The sequence below is a fragment of the Amborella trichopoda genome, chromosome 7, assembly GCF_054954075.1.
Source record: "Amborella trichopoda isolate Santa Cruz 75 chromosome 7, AtrichopodaSantaCruz75HAP2 v2.0, whole genome shotgun sequence".
Taxonomy (NCBI): domain Eukaryota; kingdom Viridiplantae; phylum Streptophyta; class Magnoliopsida; order Amborellales; family Amborellaceae; genus Amborella; species Amborella trichopoda.
The window spans coordinates 5,930,430-5,948,517 of record NC_142342.1 but is presented as its reverse complement, the minus strand read 5'-3'; the positions used below and the strand labels follow the sequence as shown (position 1 = coordinate 5,948,517).

At 39.1% G+C, this 18,088-nt stretch overlaps 2 protein-coding genes across 2 annotated transcripts; one reads left to right on the top strand and one right to left on the bottom strand.

Annotated features, from left to right (window-relative positions):
* Nucleotides 1-90: 90 nt before the first annotated feature.
* LOC18447328 (eukaryotic translation initiation factor) lies at nt 91-17,170 on the top strand. Its single transcript, XM_011629857.3, has 5 exons — nt 91-377; nt 1,150-1,321; nt 7,114-7,239; nt 16,384-16,449; nt 16,878-17,170. The coding sequence occupies exons 1-5, from the start codon at nt 172-174 to the stop codon at nt 16,920-16,922; spliced, it is 615 nt and encodes a 204-aa protein (XP_011628159.1). The 5' UTR covers nt 91-171; the 3' UTR covers nt 16,923-17,170.
* On the bottom strand, nt 4,112-6,957 carry LOC148781210 (uncharacterized). Its single transcript, XM_088871165.1, has one exon. It carries the CDS (start codon nt 6,296-6,298, stop codon nt 4,763-4,765), a length of 1,536 nt encoding a protein of 511 aa, XP_088727291.1. The 5' UTR covers nt 6,299-6,957; the 3' UTR covers nt 4,112-4,762.
* Nucleotides 17,171-18,088: the final 918 nt, after the last annotated feature.

Sequence of the window (18,088 nt, the reverse complement as noted above, 5' to 3'; positions counted from 1 at the left end):
TTTAGTTGCCCAATCCACCGATCCGTTTTTAAACAAACTGGTTTGAACAAATAATTTTATCTTTTTTAGGGCTCGGAAACTATAAATTTGTGAAGCCCGACGCTTGTGTTCTTCTTTGCTGGTTCTCTCTCTAGAGACTGGCGTCTTTTCTACAGTTGCAGAGGCTCAACAATGGGGGAGGGAGGTTCAGAGACTGAACAAAAACCACAGAACGATGAATCCATGGATTCAATCCCCGCACCACCACCATCAAAGCATCGCCTGCAACACAAATGGACCTTCTGGTTTGATAACCTATCCAAATCCAAGCAAGGAGCTTCATGGGGTTCATCTCTTCGACCTGTTTACTCCTTTGACACAGTCGAGGACTTTTGGTGGTGGGTTTTCTTCTATTTTTCTGTTTTTTTCCTATAGCCTGAGGTCAAGATCCATCTTTTCTTATTGCTCTATCTCTATATCTTCTCATCTATTGCTCTTTCTCTCTCTTTGGAGGGGCATTCTTTTATTTGGTGTCTATGTGTTTAGGCAGAGACCCTTCTTCTCCTCTCTCTAGCTTTAGACTTTGCTGTCTGTATAATTTCACCAAGATCCATATTATTTATTCTCTCTGTGGAAATTTGGTGGTTAATTTACTTTTTCTCATATTTAGGTGTAATACAAGAAACATAATCTTCTCCACTTGTTCTTCTCTCTCGCTAGAATTTTGGCAGTGGGTATTGCTATTCATCATCCTTTAGATCATAATCCATGACCATCGACTTATTCCCTCTCTTTCAGTCACACCCATTTGAGGTTTTTTGGATTGGGCATTTGGAAGATTATGTATGCGTTTTACTGGATCATAGAAATATTTAATTGCTAGAGATTCATTCCTTTCTCATTCTATGCCTCTTGTTCATGTTTTTCTTTGTTAAACTGTTTTTTCTCTCATTCTTTGCCTCTTGTTCACGTTTTTCTTTGTTAAACTGTTTTTTCTTTTCTTTTTCTTTTTTCCGAGAAAAATTTGTTAGACAGTATATTCATGGGGTTTCTAATTTTCCATATGAGAATTTGGTGTATTAAATATTCAACTGCTTTTTGTATTATAGTTGAAGCTCTATGTAAAATTATCAAAGTATAATAATCTGTAATTTTTTTTTCTCTGTGCAGCCTTTATGATAACATTTTTCGACCGAGCAAATTACAGGTTAATGCCGATTTCCATTGCTTTAAGTATGGGATTGAGCCCAAGTGGGAGGATCCTGTGTGTGCAAGTGGGGGCAAGTGGACTGTTCCAGTTGCTAATAGGAAGCCCATGCTTGAAACTATGTGGCTTGAAACAGTGAGTCTCTATCTATCTATCTATATATCTATATCTCTCTCAATTTGTAGTTCGGATATGTTGGGTTTTGTGGTGATGTATTCATGAACTGGGTGTCACTCTCTCGCTCCCCCCCCCCCACACACACACCCACCCACCCACCAACCCACCCACCCACCTCACAGACAGTTATAGTTTGGATTTGTTTGGATTTCTTGGTGATATATTAATTACCTTATAATCTATCTCTCTGTTATGGGCTCCCCTCATTGATCGTGTTTGATGCTGGGGAAAGTCCGACGGATCCACAATATTATCTCGGGCGAGATATCTCAGCTCTCGAGACGCCCCTTTGTTCTTGGTTCTACTTATTTGGAAGAGAGCAATTCACCAAGGATAGAGATACAAGAGAGAGATAAAACAGTAGTTTCTTTGAGGGAAACCAACCCCCGGTAGTGCAATGCACAACAATTTTTTCATTCATGCCTTTACTTCCCATACAATGCAATATTTATAACCCTTGCCATAACCGTCTATCTACTACTCCATTTTCTACCCCACAACCCCTACATATTAGGAGTGTGACCTGTTATAGAAACTACCCAATCCCACAACCCCTACATATTCAGAGTGTGACCTGTTACAGAAACTACCCAGTCCCTACATGAAGACCCCACTAGAATTGATCTTCCATGACTCCTAATTACATGCAAACAGTGCCACTTACATGCATCTCACTGCACGTGTCCAGCACAACACATTATTGGATGAAAATAGCACTTAGGAAACCTAGAAATGTAACATTCCCACCCTCTAAAAATCACCCTTGTCCTCAAGGGTATTTTCAGGAAATTTTAGCTTCAGCGCTTTCAAATTTTCCCACACGGCCTCAGAAGGTGCAAGTCCTTTCCAGTGCACCAGAACCTCCTCTTGATGCTTCTGAACTCGTTGATCCAAAATGGCCTGCGGTTGAGATACCATGCAGTCCCCTGCTTCCTAAACAATGGGTAAATCTTCTTGAACTAAAGTTGTTGTTCCGATCTTCTCCTTAAGGCAAGACACGTGGAATACATGGTGGATTTTGAACCACTTTGCAACTGGAGTTTGTATGCTACTTGACTTATCCTTTGAATCACCTCAAACGGCCCATAGTACTGTGGTGATAGCTTGAGGTTTTTCTGATGGGCAGTAGAAACCTGGTGATAGGGCTGAAGGCGAAGAGACACTAAATCCCCAATATTGAAGCTTTTCTCAGTGTGGTGAACCTCGTAGACCTTCTTCATCTAGTTCTGGGATAATTGCAACTGCTCGCGCAATTGTTTGAGAACTCTATCCCGATCTTGGAGTTCCCGGTCAATTGACTCCACTTAAGTTGTGCCAGGGATATAAGATAGTAACGTGGGCGAGGCATGACCATAGACCACCTCGTAGGGAGTCTTCTTTGTTGCTCTGTGCACGGTAGTATTGTAGCAGTATTCGGCCCATGCAATCCAACGGGCCCACTCCTTGGTCTTGTCACTCAAGAAACACCTAAGATACATCTCGACTTTGCGGTTTACCACCTCCGTCTAACCGTCGGTCTGGGGGTGATAGGCTGATGAGAAATTGAAGATTGTACCTTACAAGCAAAATAATTCTTTCCAAAAGGCACTGGTAAACACCGGGTCCCTATCACAAACAATGGACTTAGGCATCCCATATAATTTAAAAATGTGGTTAAAAAAGATCTGGGCCACCGATGTTGATGTATAGGGATGGGAGATTGGAATGAAATGGCGGCTTTAGATAGGCGATCTACTACCACAAAAATAATAGTTTTTCCGTTCGAGTTTGGAAGGCCATCTATAAAATCCATGGACAAATCTGTCCATACTTGTAGGGGAATGGGGAGCGGTTGGAGGAGACCTGCTGGTGAAGTGTTTTCCCATTTGTGGCGCTGGCATGTGTCACATTGCCTAATATGATCCCGAACACTCCTCCTCATTCCACTCCAATAAAAAACTGATTTTATGTGCTGGAGTGTTTTGTGGAACCCCTCATGTGTGCTGGAGTGTAACTCCTCGATGATTGCAGGGATTAGAGAAGATTCAGCCACCAAGAAAATTCTATTTTTAAAGAATAGAACTCCTTCTTTGTAGCGCCATGTACCCAACGCCTCTCCTTGCTGCACACGAGTCACTATTTCCTGTAGCTTGGGCTTTTTTTTTACTTCTTCCTTGATGGGCTCGAGCCAGCATGGGACTGGCCCAGATAGAGCATAATTCTCACCCTTTTCTTCCATTCAGGACATCGCATCAGCCACTAAGTTTTCCTTCCCCTTTTTGTACTCAATGATGAAATCAAAGCCCATGAGTTTCATCAACCACCTTTGTTGTGCTAGTGTAGTAATTCTTTGCACCCACGGATATTTTAGACTCTCGTGATCGGTCCTTACAATGAACTGTTGCCCAAGTAGATATTGTCGCCATTTCTGTACTGCAAGAACCAAAGCCAACATTTCTTTTTCATAAGTAGATAAAAACAAGGTTTTTCCTTGTAGTGCCTGGCTAAAAAATGCTATTGGCTGCTTCTCTTGTATCAACACCTCTCCAATTCCAGCTCAGAAGCGTCGCACTCGACGATGAATTTTTTTGAAAAATCAGGTAGAGCGAGTATTGGTGGCTGCGCCATTGCTTTTTTTAATTGCTCCAGAGATGCTTTAGACTGTGGGTCCCACTTGAAACCATCTTTTTTCAGCATGTTGGTTAATGGGGCTGCAATCTTACCGTAATTTTGGATAAATTTAGGGTAGTATTCTGTTAACCCTAGAAATCCACGCAGAGCCTTCAACGTCGTGGGCTTGGGCTAGTTGATCATGGCAATTTTTTCTGGATCCACTGCCACCCCTTCTTGGCTGATGAGATGCCCCAAATATTTCACTTCCCTCTGCCCAAAATTACACTTTTTTTTTACAAATAACTGGTTAGTCCGTAGAACAGATAGTGCAATATTAATATGCTAGTGGTCTTCCCAATTTTTGCTATAAATCAAAATATTGTCAAAAAATGCCAATATGAATTTACGTAGGTAATTTTTGAAAACGGTGTTTATCAAGGATTGAAAAGTGGAGGGAGTGTTTGTCAGCCCAAAGGGCATTATCAGAAATTCATGGTGACCATGTTGGGTACGGAATGCAGTCTTCTCAATGTCCTCAGGCTGCATGCGGATTTGGTGACATCCCGACCGTAGATCAAGCATAGTGAAGAAAGAGGCCGTGTAATTCATCTAGCAGTCGTCAATGTTGGGTATGGGAAATTTATCTTTCACTGTTTGCTGATTTAGAGCCCGGTAGTCGATGCACATTCTCCACGAACCATCATATTTTTTTACTACCAACATGGGTGAAGAATAGGGACTGCTGCTAGGATTGACCATCCCAAATTTCAATAATTCGGCGACCATCTTTTCAATCTTTGTTTTTTGCTAATAAGGGTACCTGTAGGGCCGCACGGTTCCCTCTTTCAAGGGAATCTGGTGGTCGTGTGTTCTCTTAGGGGGGAGCCCTTGTGGTTCCTTGAAGACATCCTTAAACGAGTGCAACATTTTGTCGAGTTGATGATTGGAAAATTGAGGAGAAAATTCTGGTGCGGAATTACCTTGCATGCCCTTCATGGAAAGAGAATTTATTTGCAACAATATTCTTTCTTTCCTCTTCTTCATATCTTTGCTGATCTCGTTTGTCTCTACCACCCTATTGTCGGCTGGTTTCAAGCCTTGTAAAATGACTTCCTTCCCTCTCAAAATAAATGCCATCTGTAGCTTGGAGAAATCCCATGTGATTGGGCCCAGCATGCTTAACCATTGTGCACCAAGAACGGTGTCACAACCTTCCAACGGTAGCAAATAGAGATCCACCACAAGAGGGACTCCTTGTGGCACCCTGCAAATGGCCTTGCAGCGACCTGGACTAGATAGCTTTTCCCCATTGGCAACAACCACTTCCAACTTTCCTTCACTGCTAGGAGTTAGGCCCTTTTTTCGTGCAATATTACTTTTCAAAAAATTATGTGTACTACCAAAGTCAATTAGAAATGTTACCCTCTGTTGGCCCAACCTTCTTTGAACACACTTTGTCTGAGGAGTTTTTACCCCATAGATCGCGTTGATGGAGATTTCTGGTACTTCATCAGTTGTGTCAATCTCTGTTTGAGCATGTTCGTCCTCTCCATCGTTTGGCCAGCTCCCTTCGATGAGGAATAGTTTCTTGCAACGATGGCCAGGGCCAAATTTCTCATTGCAGTTGAAGCATAGTCCTTTTGCTCGTTGCTCGCTGAGTTCTGTTGGAGATGACCTTTTAATTGGCATGAAGGACCCACTTGAGCTGGGTGGGTTGGGGCCGACTTTCCTTGGCTCGCTAGGTGCTGCCTTCTTGGTATATAGATTGCGATGTTCATAATGGTGGACGAGACCTATTGCCGCAGCCAAGGTCGCGGGTTGGGAAGCTTGCACGGCTGCTTTAATGTTATCCTCGAGCCCACTTATAAAACATCCAACCTGCTGTACAAGCGTCAATCGACCTGCACGTATCAACAAACGTTCAAATTGAGTTTGATAGTCTCGTACAAACCCTGTTTGTTGCAGCTTTGTGAGATCGTCAAAGAAATCCTGAAATTGGGTTGGACCGTATCGCACATGGAGGCTACTTTTGAAATCCTCCCAAGTGGCAATCCCGAGCTCTTCCTTCGTTAACTGGTACCATAGTTGTGCATCGCCTTCTAAGTTGAATGAGGCAAGAGGGATACGATCCTCTTCTGGTGTTTGTAGGAATTCAAAGAACTGGTCGGCTCTACATACCCAACTGGTGGGGTCCTCTTCCCCATTAAACTTGGGAAAGTCCAATTTAACCATTCGCGGAAGGTAGGTTCCAATGGACCCCATACTGCCATTTTGAAGTGGTCCCATATGTGTCCGCCCGCCCTGTACACACTGGTGGCGGTTGACTATTGAAAGATTCACCATTATCTCAGCCGTTCTTCCCTTGATCGAGTCAAGTATTGATCGTAGCTAACATCTGCTGCATGGACTCCATCACCTCCTTGAAGCCTCACTCCTCATCTGCCTTCAAACTCCCCATCTCGGACTCCAAATGATCTAGGCGTTGATCCGCCATGCCCAGCTCTGATACCAAATTGTTATGGGCTCGGCTCACTGATCGTGTTTGATGCTAGGGAAAGTCCAATGGATCCACAATATTGTCTCGGGCTAGATATCTCAGCTCTCAAGACACCCCTTTGTTCCTGGTTCTACCTATTTTGAAGAGAGCAATTCACCAAGGATAGAGATACAAGAGAGAGATAAAACAATAGTTTTTTCGAGGGAAACCAACCTCTGGTAGTGCAATGCACAACAGTTTTTTCATTCATGCCTGTACTTCCCATACAAAGCAATATTTATAACCCTTGCCATAACCGTCTATCTACTACTCCATTTTCTACCCCACATCCCCTACATATTAAGAGTGCGACCTGTTACAGAAACTACTCAGTCCCACAAGCCCTACATATTAGGTGTTTGACGTAGTACAGAAACTACCTAGTCCCTACATGAAGACCCCACTAGAATTGATCTTCCATGACTCCTAATTACATGCAAACAGTGCCACCTACATGCATCTCACTGCACGTGTCCAGCACAATACTTTATTGAATGAAAATAACACTTAGGAAGCCTGGAAATGTAACACTCTCTTTCTATTTCTAACTCTCTTAATTTGATTTGGATTTGCTGGGTTTCTTGGTGATGTATTCATGAACTGGAAGGGTTTTTCTGTGTAGTTGATGGCTTTGATTGGAGAGCAATTTGAAGAAGGTGAGGACATATGTGGGGTTGTTGCTAGTGTGCGTGCAAGGCAGGATAAGCTTTCTCTTTGGACTAGGACTGCATCAAATGAAGCTGCTCAGGTTTTGATCTCTCTCTCTCTTTGAAGCTTGCGTGTTATTGGTAACTGGCATTAGTTTTTTTCCCCCACAAATGTTTGTATGTCATTATAACTGGATTTAGATTGTTCATTAATGTTGGAGCACTGTGAAAATCTTTCTTTTTCGTGTTATTTTATTCTTCCTGTCAAATTGTTGATATTTTCGGGTTTTTGATTATTGAATGAGAGGTTAAATGATTCATGGAGCTAGATAAAGACCAATTAACGAAAATTCGGCTGCCTTGCCACCTAGGCAGCCTGGCCGAGAAACCGCCTAGGCGTATCTTAGGCGGTGGGGTCTGGGCGTGCATGTCTAAGGTGGGCTCACACATGGACCCATATGCTCCCTCTTTCAATGTAAGAAAAGAAGAAAAAGAAGATGGCATGGCCTCCAAGTGTTTGATGCAAGGTCCCTCTCTCTCACATACTCTCTCTCTCTTTGAATCCAACAAGTCAGTATACGCCTTGAGTTTGTTACCATGGATGCACTTTGAATCTCTCTTTGAATCCAACAAGTCAGTACACGCCTTGAGTTTGTTACCATGGATGCGCTTTGAATCCACTGAAGGGCGGTGGGTGCTTGTACAAGTCAGTACACGGTTTGAGTTTGTTACCATGGATGCACCAATGCTACATGAGGTGGTTCTGATATTGTCGAGGGAATCACTTTAGGTCCAAACTAGCACTCTCCCTCTTGCGCATGTATAGGGACTAAAGAATTGAGGGTTTCTATGCTGTGGACAATTCCTTTAGATTTGCTTATAAGAGGATATAGGCAACAAAATCTCCTTAGCGTTCTTTTATAGATAATGTTGCAACCCAAACTTGAGTTACCTTTGGCTTTCGAAAATCATACGACTTTTTCCTTCTCTCACAAATACAGATCCAGAAGAAAAAAATGAAAAAGAAAAAAAGAGGATGATATTTAAGAATTTCATGCGAGACCTCACGCACACACATACATGCACATGCAAAACACATACACATTCACAAAACACATATACACACCCACCTCAACCCCTTCCCTTAGTGACACAAACCTCCTGCCTTTGTCTTGCCCCCCCACATCAACCCCTTCCCATAGTGACACAAACCACCTGCCTTTGTGTTTGGGCACCCGCTTACATAGCGCAGACCGTTGGCCGCCTAGGCGGCCGCCTCTGCCTTTTTGAGCATTGGTAAAGACATGTCTTGAGTTTCTTTGCAGTGGACCTAAGCTATGATGATTTATTGTCAGTTAGGTCTATGTTTAATGTTCTTGTTGTGTGTATGAATTGTTGGTAAGAAAAAACTTTGAGACATGAGGTTCTTGCTTGTCATGAATTCATATGCATGGATCATAATTCAACTTTCTAATGCATTATGGTGAACCATCATGTCGGTCGGACTTCACATTTTGGTTTGTGATTACAATTGAAAATTTCAATGTCTAATTGTATTTTCAATGTTTAATGATTAATGAAAAAATTGGTTAGTGTGAACGATGGCTCATTGGATCACGCCGATTTTTCAATAAACTACGAATTGTATCATTGTTACAAACACTTGTGACTGATGTTCACAAAGCTAGGCTTTTCAATAAACTACGAATTGTATCATTGTTACAAACACTTGCGACTGATGTTCACAAAGCTAGGCTGCCCACAGACTAGGCAGACCACAGAAAATGGCTTTTTAACATACTTTTAGTAGTGAAATTCTTTTCTTATGTGAATCATGTTATCCTTAATTCAATTTTTTTTGGAATATGCTATGTATGTATAGATTTTGTCAATATATTAACATAAAAAGAAGACAAGAAACTGATGCATCGAGGTGATCTTTGCCATCCATTGATCCATGATTGAGTTCTACACCGGGAATAAGCGTTATAGGAACCAAAATTGGCTGTGTCAGCTTCTTAGTGATCCCATGATATGGAATAGGAAATATCATTGTCAAATTTCCTCTCTCATCTGCTATATCACCAATGCTACATGGGGTGGATAATCCGCTTGAGCTTGCCTGATATTGTTGAGGGAATCACCTTCGCAATCTAAGTTCAAAACATGCACTCCACCAACCATTGCCATAGTGCTTGGGCCTCAGTGATAAAGCATTTGATGTTCTCATGCTAGAATAATGTGCTTCTGCCTTACTTTATGAATCCACTGAAGGGTGGGTGCTTGTACAAGTCAGTACACGCCGAGTTTGTTACCATGGATGCCATGGATGCTCCAATGCTACATGAGGTGGTCCTGATATTGTTGATAGGTGACAATCTGAGGTCCAAACTGGCACTCTCCGTCTTGTGCCGTAAAGTGAATAAAGAATTGAGGGTCTCTATGTTGTGAACAATTCCTTTTGAAATTTTGTCTCTTACTTACAACGAAAGATTTTGCTTATAAGAGGATATAGGCAACAAAATCTCCTTGTCAGGAAAGACATTGCCACTTCCTTCAAACAATACTTGATGCTGGCCAATCTGAATCCTCCTATCGATTCGAAGCTTCTGGGGCATTACCTCCTTTAATAAACCCAAAAGCCAGCCTGCGAGCTTGGTTTCCTCAGACAAATTCTCGACAAATTCTCCAAACTGAGGGATATCATGTCAACTTGCTGCCTACACATTGATTAGTCTCAACTGAAGCCTCTTTATCTTGAGCTACTCCATTAACCCTAGTCCTCGGATATCATGTCAACCAGCTACCTGCACATTGCTGATTAGCTTCAATTGAAGCTTCTTTATCTTGAGCTACTCCATTAACCCTAGTCTCTGAAACATGTGACTTCATCACATTTCTCTTTTGTTAGATGTGAATTGTCATCTGCATGTCATCTTACCAAACTCTTGTTCATAAATGGCTGCAATTGAGCTAGTCACCTAGAAATACGTCCAATAAGTCGGTTCGACTAGGCCTGAGTTGCTCAATGTATGTTGAAGTGCCAGTTACCCTACTCGAGAAGGTGGCTTAAATTAGTGTGCTTTTATAGAAAATGTTGCAACCCAAACTTGAGTTAACTCTGACTTTTGAAAATCATGCGACTCTTTGATTAGTGTTACTCAATTTTTCCATAGTTACCAAAACTTGGTTTTTGATAATTGTTAGTTGATTGGCTGATGCCGACTGGTAATGATTAATGCATACCGTTCCTCTGCTTAATGCCCCCTTGGGAAGGATCTTTATATTATAACTCCTAGACTATCAGTTGTTCACAACTGATGGTCTAGGTGTTGTGTAGTTTACTGTATGTAAACCACATCATTGTATATGCATTGATACCATATATTATTTTGGGAAAGGTTTCTATGCTTCCCCTACCGCATAGAAGTTCTATCCTCCCCCTACCATTCAACCGTCCAATTTTGATAAAGAGAGCCACTTACCGTTTAATCTTAGATCTGACATCTCAAAGTATTTTATTTTTATTTTTTTTATACAAATTGTATGAATATGCAATTTGGTACGTGCCATCTTCTCATTGGAGCGCACCTATAAAAAATATTAAAAATAACTTTTCGATAAAATATAATGACCAAAATACCCCTTGAAACTTTTAGGGGTATTTTGGTCATTTTATTTTATTGAAAATATTTTTTTTTTATATTTTTTGCTAGTGCGAGTTTAATAGAGGAATGGATACCCAAAATTTGGTGTCAAAATAGTTTATAGAAAAAATAAAAAATAAAATAGTGTAGAGAAGTGACATTGTGATTGGGGGCAATCTTAGCCGTCCATTCAGAATGGACTGTTGGATAAGGGGGAGGATAGAACTTCTATGCTGTAGGGGAAGCATAGAAAGCTTGTCCTATTATTTTATCAATAATTTAATGTATTAGCAGTTTATACTTAATATAAAAAATAAAGGATAAGCATTTTATCACCACTAGGCAGATCATGCGGTGGGCCGTCCAAGGCCAGAACTGATGGTCATAACCATCCAGCCGAAAATCCACATAAATACATTGTTTTATAAATGTTTTCCTCTCTCTCTGAAAATCACTTTCTATTTTTTTTTTTTTAGGTTTCTCTTGGATTGTCTGCTTGTATAATAGGATAAGTGTATCTGAAATGAGGATGTTGAGATGGATGAGTGGCAAGATACGAAAGGGTAGAATTCAGAATGAATGCATAGGACGGAACTTAGGGGTGGCTCCAATAGGCGATAAGATGATGGAAAGTAAACTTAGGTGGGCTGGCCATGCATAGCACAAACCTAATATAACACCAGTTAGGAGGGGTGATTTGATGACTTATGATGTGATTGAGGCTATAATCCTTGATGGAGCAGAATGACGGAACATAATTTATATAGCCGACTTCGAATAGTTGGAGTAAGGATTGAATGATGATGATGATGGAAAGTAAACTTAGGTGGGCTGACCATGCATAGCACAAACCTAATACAACACCAGTTAGGAGGGGTGATTTGATGACTTATGATGTGACTGAGGCTATGACCCTTGATGGAGCACAATGACGGAACATAATTCATATAGCCGACTTCGAATAGTTGGAGTAAGGATTGAATGATGATGATGATGGTAATTGTCTTCTAGGATGAAATATTTGAATTTACGAAGTTTGGGGAAAAGTTGTTGTTGGATATGGTTTTTATTTGGGTTTTTTCTGGAAAAAAGGGGGGCGGGGGGGGGGGGGTGGTTCCTGACTGCTATAGTATCACCTAGTGGTGATGAAGTCCTTATCCAAAATAAGTATGCATATATATTTGTTACAATTTTCCAATATATGCATGTTCTCTACTATTTCTACTGTTTAGCTATTTATTTTTTTTGGAAAAACTTGCCAAGTTGTGTTTGAGTCAGGTTTGGCATGCCCAAATCTTCAACTGAGTTGGACTTGTTGAACTTTGAACGCAACTACTTCCAGTTGTGAAGAAAATTAGGGAAGCTTTACTTAAGTTATGTTTATACATTGTTTTCCTTGTCTTGAGTTGTATATTTGATAATTTTTTGCATCGTGGTTCTTGAAGAAGAATTATAGGAACCTCAATGTGGATTTGGAATATATTACACGAAACTTGCTGTCATGGTCTTGTTACTCTTGTCATTGAAGCCTATATTTAAATGGTTGGGTGGTCACTTGCTTTAAGAAATTACTGGAAAGGTTATTTATTCCACACACACAAAAAGGGTTACTGGAAAGGCGTGGTATATTAGGATGTAGCTTTTCTTTGACACCACCTCATATAATTGTGGTGTTATATTATCTTTAACTTTGCAACAATGGTAAACAAGAAGTTGTATGTTGTCACACTCAATATAGTTCACTGTCATGCTTCTTTAATGTAACATTTTGTATGTTTTTACTTTTTGTGCTATCTTTTACTAAATTTCTAAGGAGTGAAATATATTATATTGCCACAGTCATGTTGGGTCTTTTCAAGGGAGACCAAAGCATGGTGGTGTATGCGACACCAAATCATGGTGGTGTATGCTATAGACAGCCTGAGGTAGCAGGATGGCCATATAGGTGTTGAAAGTAGATTTTGGATACTGTATCACCACCCCTAACTGGACATGAACCTCCATGTGCTGCTATAAGCAATGTGCTAGAAACCTATGGGTCACTATCTTAAGAATAAGAATTTCACTCATAAGCAATGATGCTATATATGCCATTTTGAACAATCTAGTGCAGTTATTTGTAGTGCACTATCTTAAGAATAGGAATTTAATTCATCACCATCATGCTCTATAAGCCATTTTGAACAGTGCAGTCGTTTGTACCCTGAACAGTGCAGTCGGTTGTACCCCTCTGGGTATTTAAAGTTTAAGCCCATGCAATTTTTTATTAGATATGCATAGTTGCCCGGTATAGAGCTTGTACTTTGTTTTTATCTATAAGTCAATTGATAAATGTGTTCTATTAAGTTAATGGATAAATGCTTGTCTATGTTCTCTTATCTCTTGTTTATTAATCTTAAATGTTCTTTTTGAATATCAAATATGTTCAATTTTCATGTTCATTCCATTTTCACTTTTTTCATCTTTCCTATCTAATTATGAAGTAATACTTTAGGTATTTTTAAAATTAATTAATATGTATATATAAAATGATGTACCCAACAAAAAAATTTATCAAAATCACGCCCTTGCATGACCTAGCTTGTGTAGGGCTGGCAATGGACCCGGACCGAACCCGGGACCCGTTGGGTAGACCCGACATGGGTCCGGGTATGGGTCCAAACCTTGGATCTGTGGGTAGGGTCTGGGTCCTTTATAATGGACCCGAAGATTCTCCGGTACGGGTCCGAATACTAGTGGACCTGCCCCATACCCGACCTGGTACTTGAAGTTTCCCACCTCTTTATCCAAATTTCCCAAAACGTTACACGCCGCATTAAATGCTCATTAGGTCTAAATTTCTTAAAATATTGAACGCCGCATTAAATGCTCTTAAGGTTAAAAAATAGCATGGAATCGCAAAACCATATTATATAAAATATTATTCAATCAAACACTCTCTATTATTATTATTTTTACTTAAACTCTAATTAATAAAAAACACATTTTTAAATTTTATCATCATTAAAAAGAACTAGGTTTATCCTCGTACATTTTAAAGAGCATTGTGCTCCTTCAGGAGCAAAAAATTACTTTGTGGTTAACACGAATGTGTAATACATACATGTGAGAGGTAATAAAATATTTTAATGATAAAAATTGATTATTCAAAATGACAAGGATTACATCCTCTTTCATGATATCTAAATTTCGCAAAACATTACACGTCGCATTAAATGCTCATAAGGTCCAAATTTTTCAAAATATTACATGCCGCATGAAATGCTCATACGGGTAAAAAATAGTGTGGAACCGCTAGACCATAGTATATAAAATATTATTTAATCAAACACTTTCTATTTTTTTTCCACTTAATATCTAATTAACAAAAAAACACATTTTTATATTTTTATCATCATTAAAAAACCTAAGTTTATCCTTGTACATTTTAAAGAGCATTGTGCTCCTTCGGGAGCACAAAATTATTTTGTGGTTAATACGATTGTGTAACACATACGTGTGAGAGGTAATCGAATATTTGAATGATAAAAAAATTGATTATTCAAAATGACAATGATTACATCATCTTTCATGATATCAAAATTTCCCAAAATAATACATGCCACCTTAAATGCTCATAAGGTCCAAATTTCCCAAAATATTACATTCGCAAAATATTACACGCCGTATTAAATGCTCATAAGGTCCAAATTTTCCAAAATATTACACGCCACATTAAATGCTCATAAGGTTAAAAATAGTGTCGGGTATGAGTCTAGGTCCTGAGTCCAAAATTGCTCGTTGGGCACGTGTATGGGTATGTTCAATTTGGAACCATCAAGTCCGGGTACATATAGTTTATTTCGGGTCCAGTTCTGGGTTTGGGTCGGGATCCAGCTAGACCCGACCTGTTGCCACCCCTAGGCTTGCGGACTTAGATGGGTTGTGAACAACTTGACAAGGTAACTTGCCAAGTCACATTAAATGCTCATAAGGTTAAAAATAGTGTCGGGTATAGGTCCAGGTCCCGGGTCCAAAATTGCTCGTTGGGTACGTGTACGGGTACATTCAATTTGGAACCATCGAGTCCGGGTACATATAGTTTATTTTGGGTCTAGTTTTGGGTTTGGGTCGGGGTCCAGGACCCGTTGCCACCCCTAGGCTTGCGGACTTAGATGGTTTTTGAACAACTGGACTAGGTAACTTGCCAAGTCAGGTCGTTCCAATAGGGGCGGCAATGGGTTGGGTCCAGCTGGACTCGGATCTAAACTTGAAATAAACGATATGTACCTAGATTGAACGTACCTTTACTCGTACCTGACGGACAATTTTGGACCCGGGACCCGGACCCATACTTGACACTAATTTTCAACCTTATGAGCATTTAATGTGGTGTGTAATATTTTGGGAATGTAATATTTGGGAAATTTGGACCTTATGAGCATTTAAGGCGGCGTGTAATATTTAGGGAAATTTGGATATCATGAAAGATGATATAATCATTGTCATTTTGGATAATCAAATTCTATCATTAAAATATTTTATTACCTCTCACACGTATGTGTTACACATTCGTGTTAGACACAAAATATATTTGTGCTCCCGAGGGAGCACAATTCTCTTTAAAATGTTTGAGGATAAACCTAGTGTTTTTTAATGATAATAAAATATAAAAATGTGTTTTTTGTTAATTAGAGATTAAGTGAAAAAAATATATGAGTGTTTGATTGAATAATATTTGATCTAATATGGTCTTGCAGTTCCATGCTATTTTTAACCTTAAGAGCATTTAATGCAGCGTGTAATATTTTTGGAAAATTTGGACCTTATGAGCATTTAATGCGGCGTATAACGTTTTGGGAAATTTGGATACAGGGGTGGGAAACTTCGGGTCTTGTGTCGGGTAGGGGCGGGTCCACTAGTATCGAGACCTGTACCCGAGATTCTTTGGGTCCATTATGAGGGACCTACTCGCGGGTCCAAGGTTTGGACCCATACCTGGACCCGTGTCAGGTATACCCGGGTCGGGTTCGGCTCCATTGCCAGCCCTATGTCCCTAGTTCGCAACCACAATAGGACGACCCTTTGAACTTGATGAGCCAAGGACTTCTTTTTATTTTTCTTCCTTTCCTCATTGGCAATTGACAGATTTAGTTCTTGGACTCTTCTTAAATAATTTTCATCCCTGTCTTGCTATAGTTTAAAGTAAACTTCTGTTTTTATTATTTTTGTTCGACTATTTTGGTAATTCTTTTCTCTTGATTATTTCTTAATTCTCACTATGCATGCATGATTAATGATTCTTGTTGGATTAGCATCCTGTAAGCTGAATGTGGAAACAGGAAATGCTTCTTTAAGCTGAATGTGAAAAACATGGAATGCTTCCGAAAGAAATTTCATCCTTTTCTTGCTATAAGTTCAAATAAAATTTTGTATTTATTAATTTTGTTTAACGATTTTGGGAATTGTTTTCTTTTGATTATTTCTTAATTCTCACTATGTAAGCATATATTGATGATTCTCTTGATTGGATTATGGTCCTGCAAGCTGAATGTGAAAAATGTCGAATGCTTTCACCTGGATTTGAAGGTTGTATTTAATTTTTTAGTTTGCATGCAGGTGAGCATTGGTAGGCAGTGGAAAGAGATAACTGATTTCACGGAGAAGATTGGATACAGTGTCCATGTAAGAATTTTCCCCCCTTTTTTTTTTGTTTTTCTTACAAGCATGGTACTTCTACCATTTACCTTTGATATAAGGAGGTCACAATTATTCATAACCATCCGATGTGAAATCTGATAGCTTGGGTGTGTAACATACTTCGAAAAAATTTCTTTTGAAGTTTAAGTTTGGTCAATGGAATAAATGCAGTTGTTCAATTTCACATCCAATGATCAAGATTAATCGTGACCACCTTGTACCAAAAGAAAATGGTCCCATTGTCTACTTTTCTTGTTTTCTTATGCTTATTACTTTGGTTTACATAATTTTTTTTACAGGTATATATGGTTTTATAGGACAGATAATTTTTAAGACAAGAAAACATTATTATTTACATATATATTGTGTTTTTTCCCCTACTTTAGTCAATGATTCTCTATTGGCTTCTGCAGGATGATGCCAGAAAGGATAGACAATCAAAAAGATATACTGTCTAGTACATGGTATTGGTGTGTTCTTTTTCTTCCGTGTTCTTAAGAGCTCATATGATTTTAATGACCCATCTTGTTCTGTTTTAATAGTATGTTGAACTTTTAACAATGAAATATTGATGGCTCTGTACATGGTATTGGTGTGTTCTTTTTCTTCCGTGTTCTTAAGAGCTCATATGATTTTAATGACCCATCTTGTTCTGTTTTAATAGTATGTTGAACTTTTAACAATGAAATATTGATGGCTCTGTAAATCTGTACCTTGGTCTCTTTCATGTATTCTTCTTTCTCATACTATTTTTGCTTCAAACTTCAAAGTTTAGGATGAGAAATGGGGAAACACGTTTCTGACAGTGTTAGTTATTTTTGATTCCAAGAAAGGAGTCTCACTGTTATTTTGGAATGGAAGAGAATAATTCCAGTGTTTTTACTTGAGTAGTCAAGATGTTTCACTTTCTATATTAAGTTGCCTTTTGTATTTGGAAAAGTATACAATAAGGCTATTTATTTTTGGTACAATGACAATTAATCTTGACCATTGGATGCAAAATTGGTTGGCTGCATTTGTTTTATTGACTAGGCTTAAAGTTCAAAAGAAATTTTTTCAAATTTTGTGAGATACCCAAGTTGTCAGAGTTCACATTGGATATTTATAGGTAATTGTGACTTTGTACTAGAGGTAAATCATAGTATACAATACTTGTGAATTTAAGGTTATAGTATGATTTTTTTTTTTTTTTTTCACACACAAAGCAGAAGTCCTTTTATGTGTGTGTGGTGATTTAAAAACAAACATTTTTTTCTTGGAGATAATTTCATCTTCCAAACGTCTTGACAAGTGGCAGAATCCAACATGGGTAGCAATTTCTACAATTTCTACTTTAGAAAGGTGAATTTGAATTTGGTTTAGAGGAATCTCTCCCTCCCCTTCTGAATCTTTGGAGCCTCTCTCTCAATCTACGTCTCTAGGAGTTTCTCTCTCCTCCGAACCTTTTTAAGGCTTTCTGTAATCTCTCTCTATGCGGCCTTGAGGCATTTTTCTCAATTGTATTGAGTACTTCATTTATCTTTATTTTTTTTAAGGTAATTCAATGGGGAAGATAGGCCCTACCCATTTTTCAGAGAAGATACCTACCAGTTTAGGAGCTATTGTTTTTTTTCAGGGAATATAC

Coding starts and splice junctions, on each gene's coding strand:
- LOC18447328 (XM_011629857.3), top strand. CDS start 172: ATGGGGGAGGGAGGTTCAGAGACTGAACAAAAACCACAGAACGATGAA. Junction 1,322..7,113: donor AAACTATGTGGCTTGAAACA/GTGAGTCTCTAT, acceptor TTTTCTGTGTAG/TTGATGGCTTTGATTGGAGA. Junction 16,450..16,877: donor AGATTGGATACAGTGTCCAT/GTAAGAATTTTC, acceptor TGGCTTCTGCAG/GATGATGCCAGAAAGGATAG.
- LOC148781210 (XM_088871165.1), bottom strand. CDS start 6,298: ATGGTGAATCTTTCAATAGTCAACCGCCACCAGTGTGTACAGGGCGGG.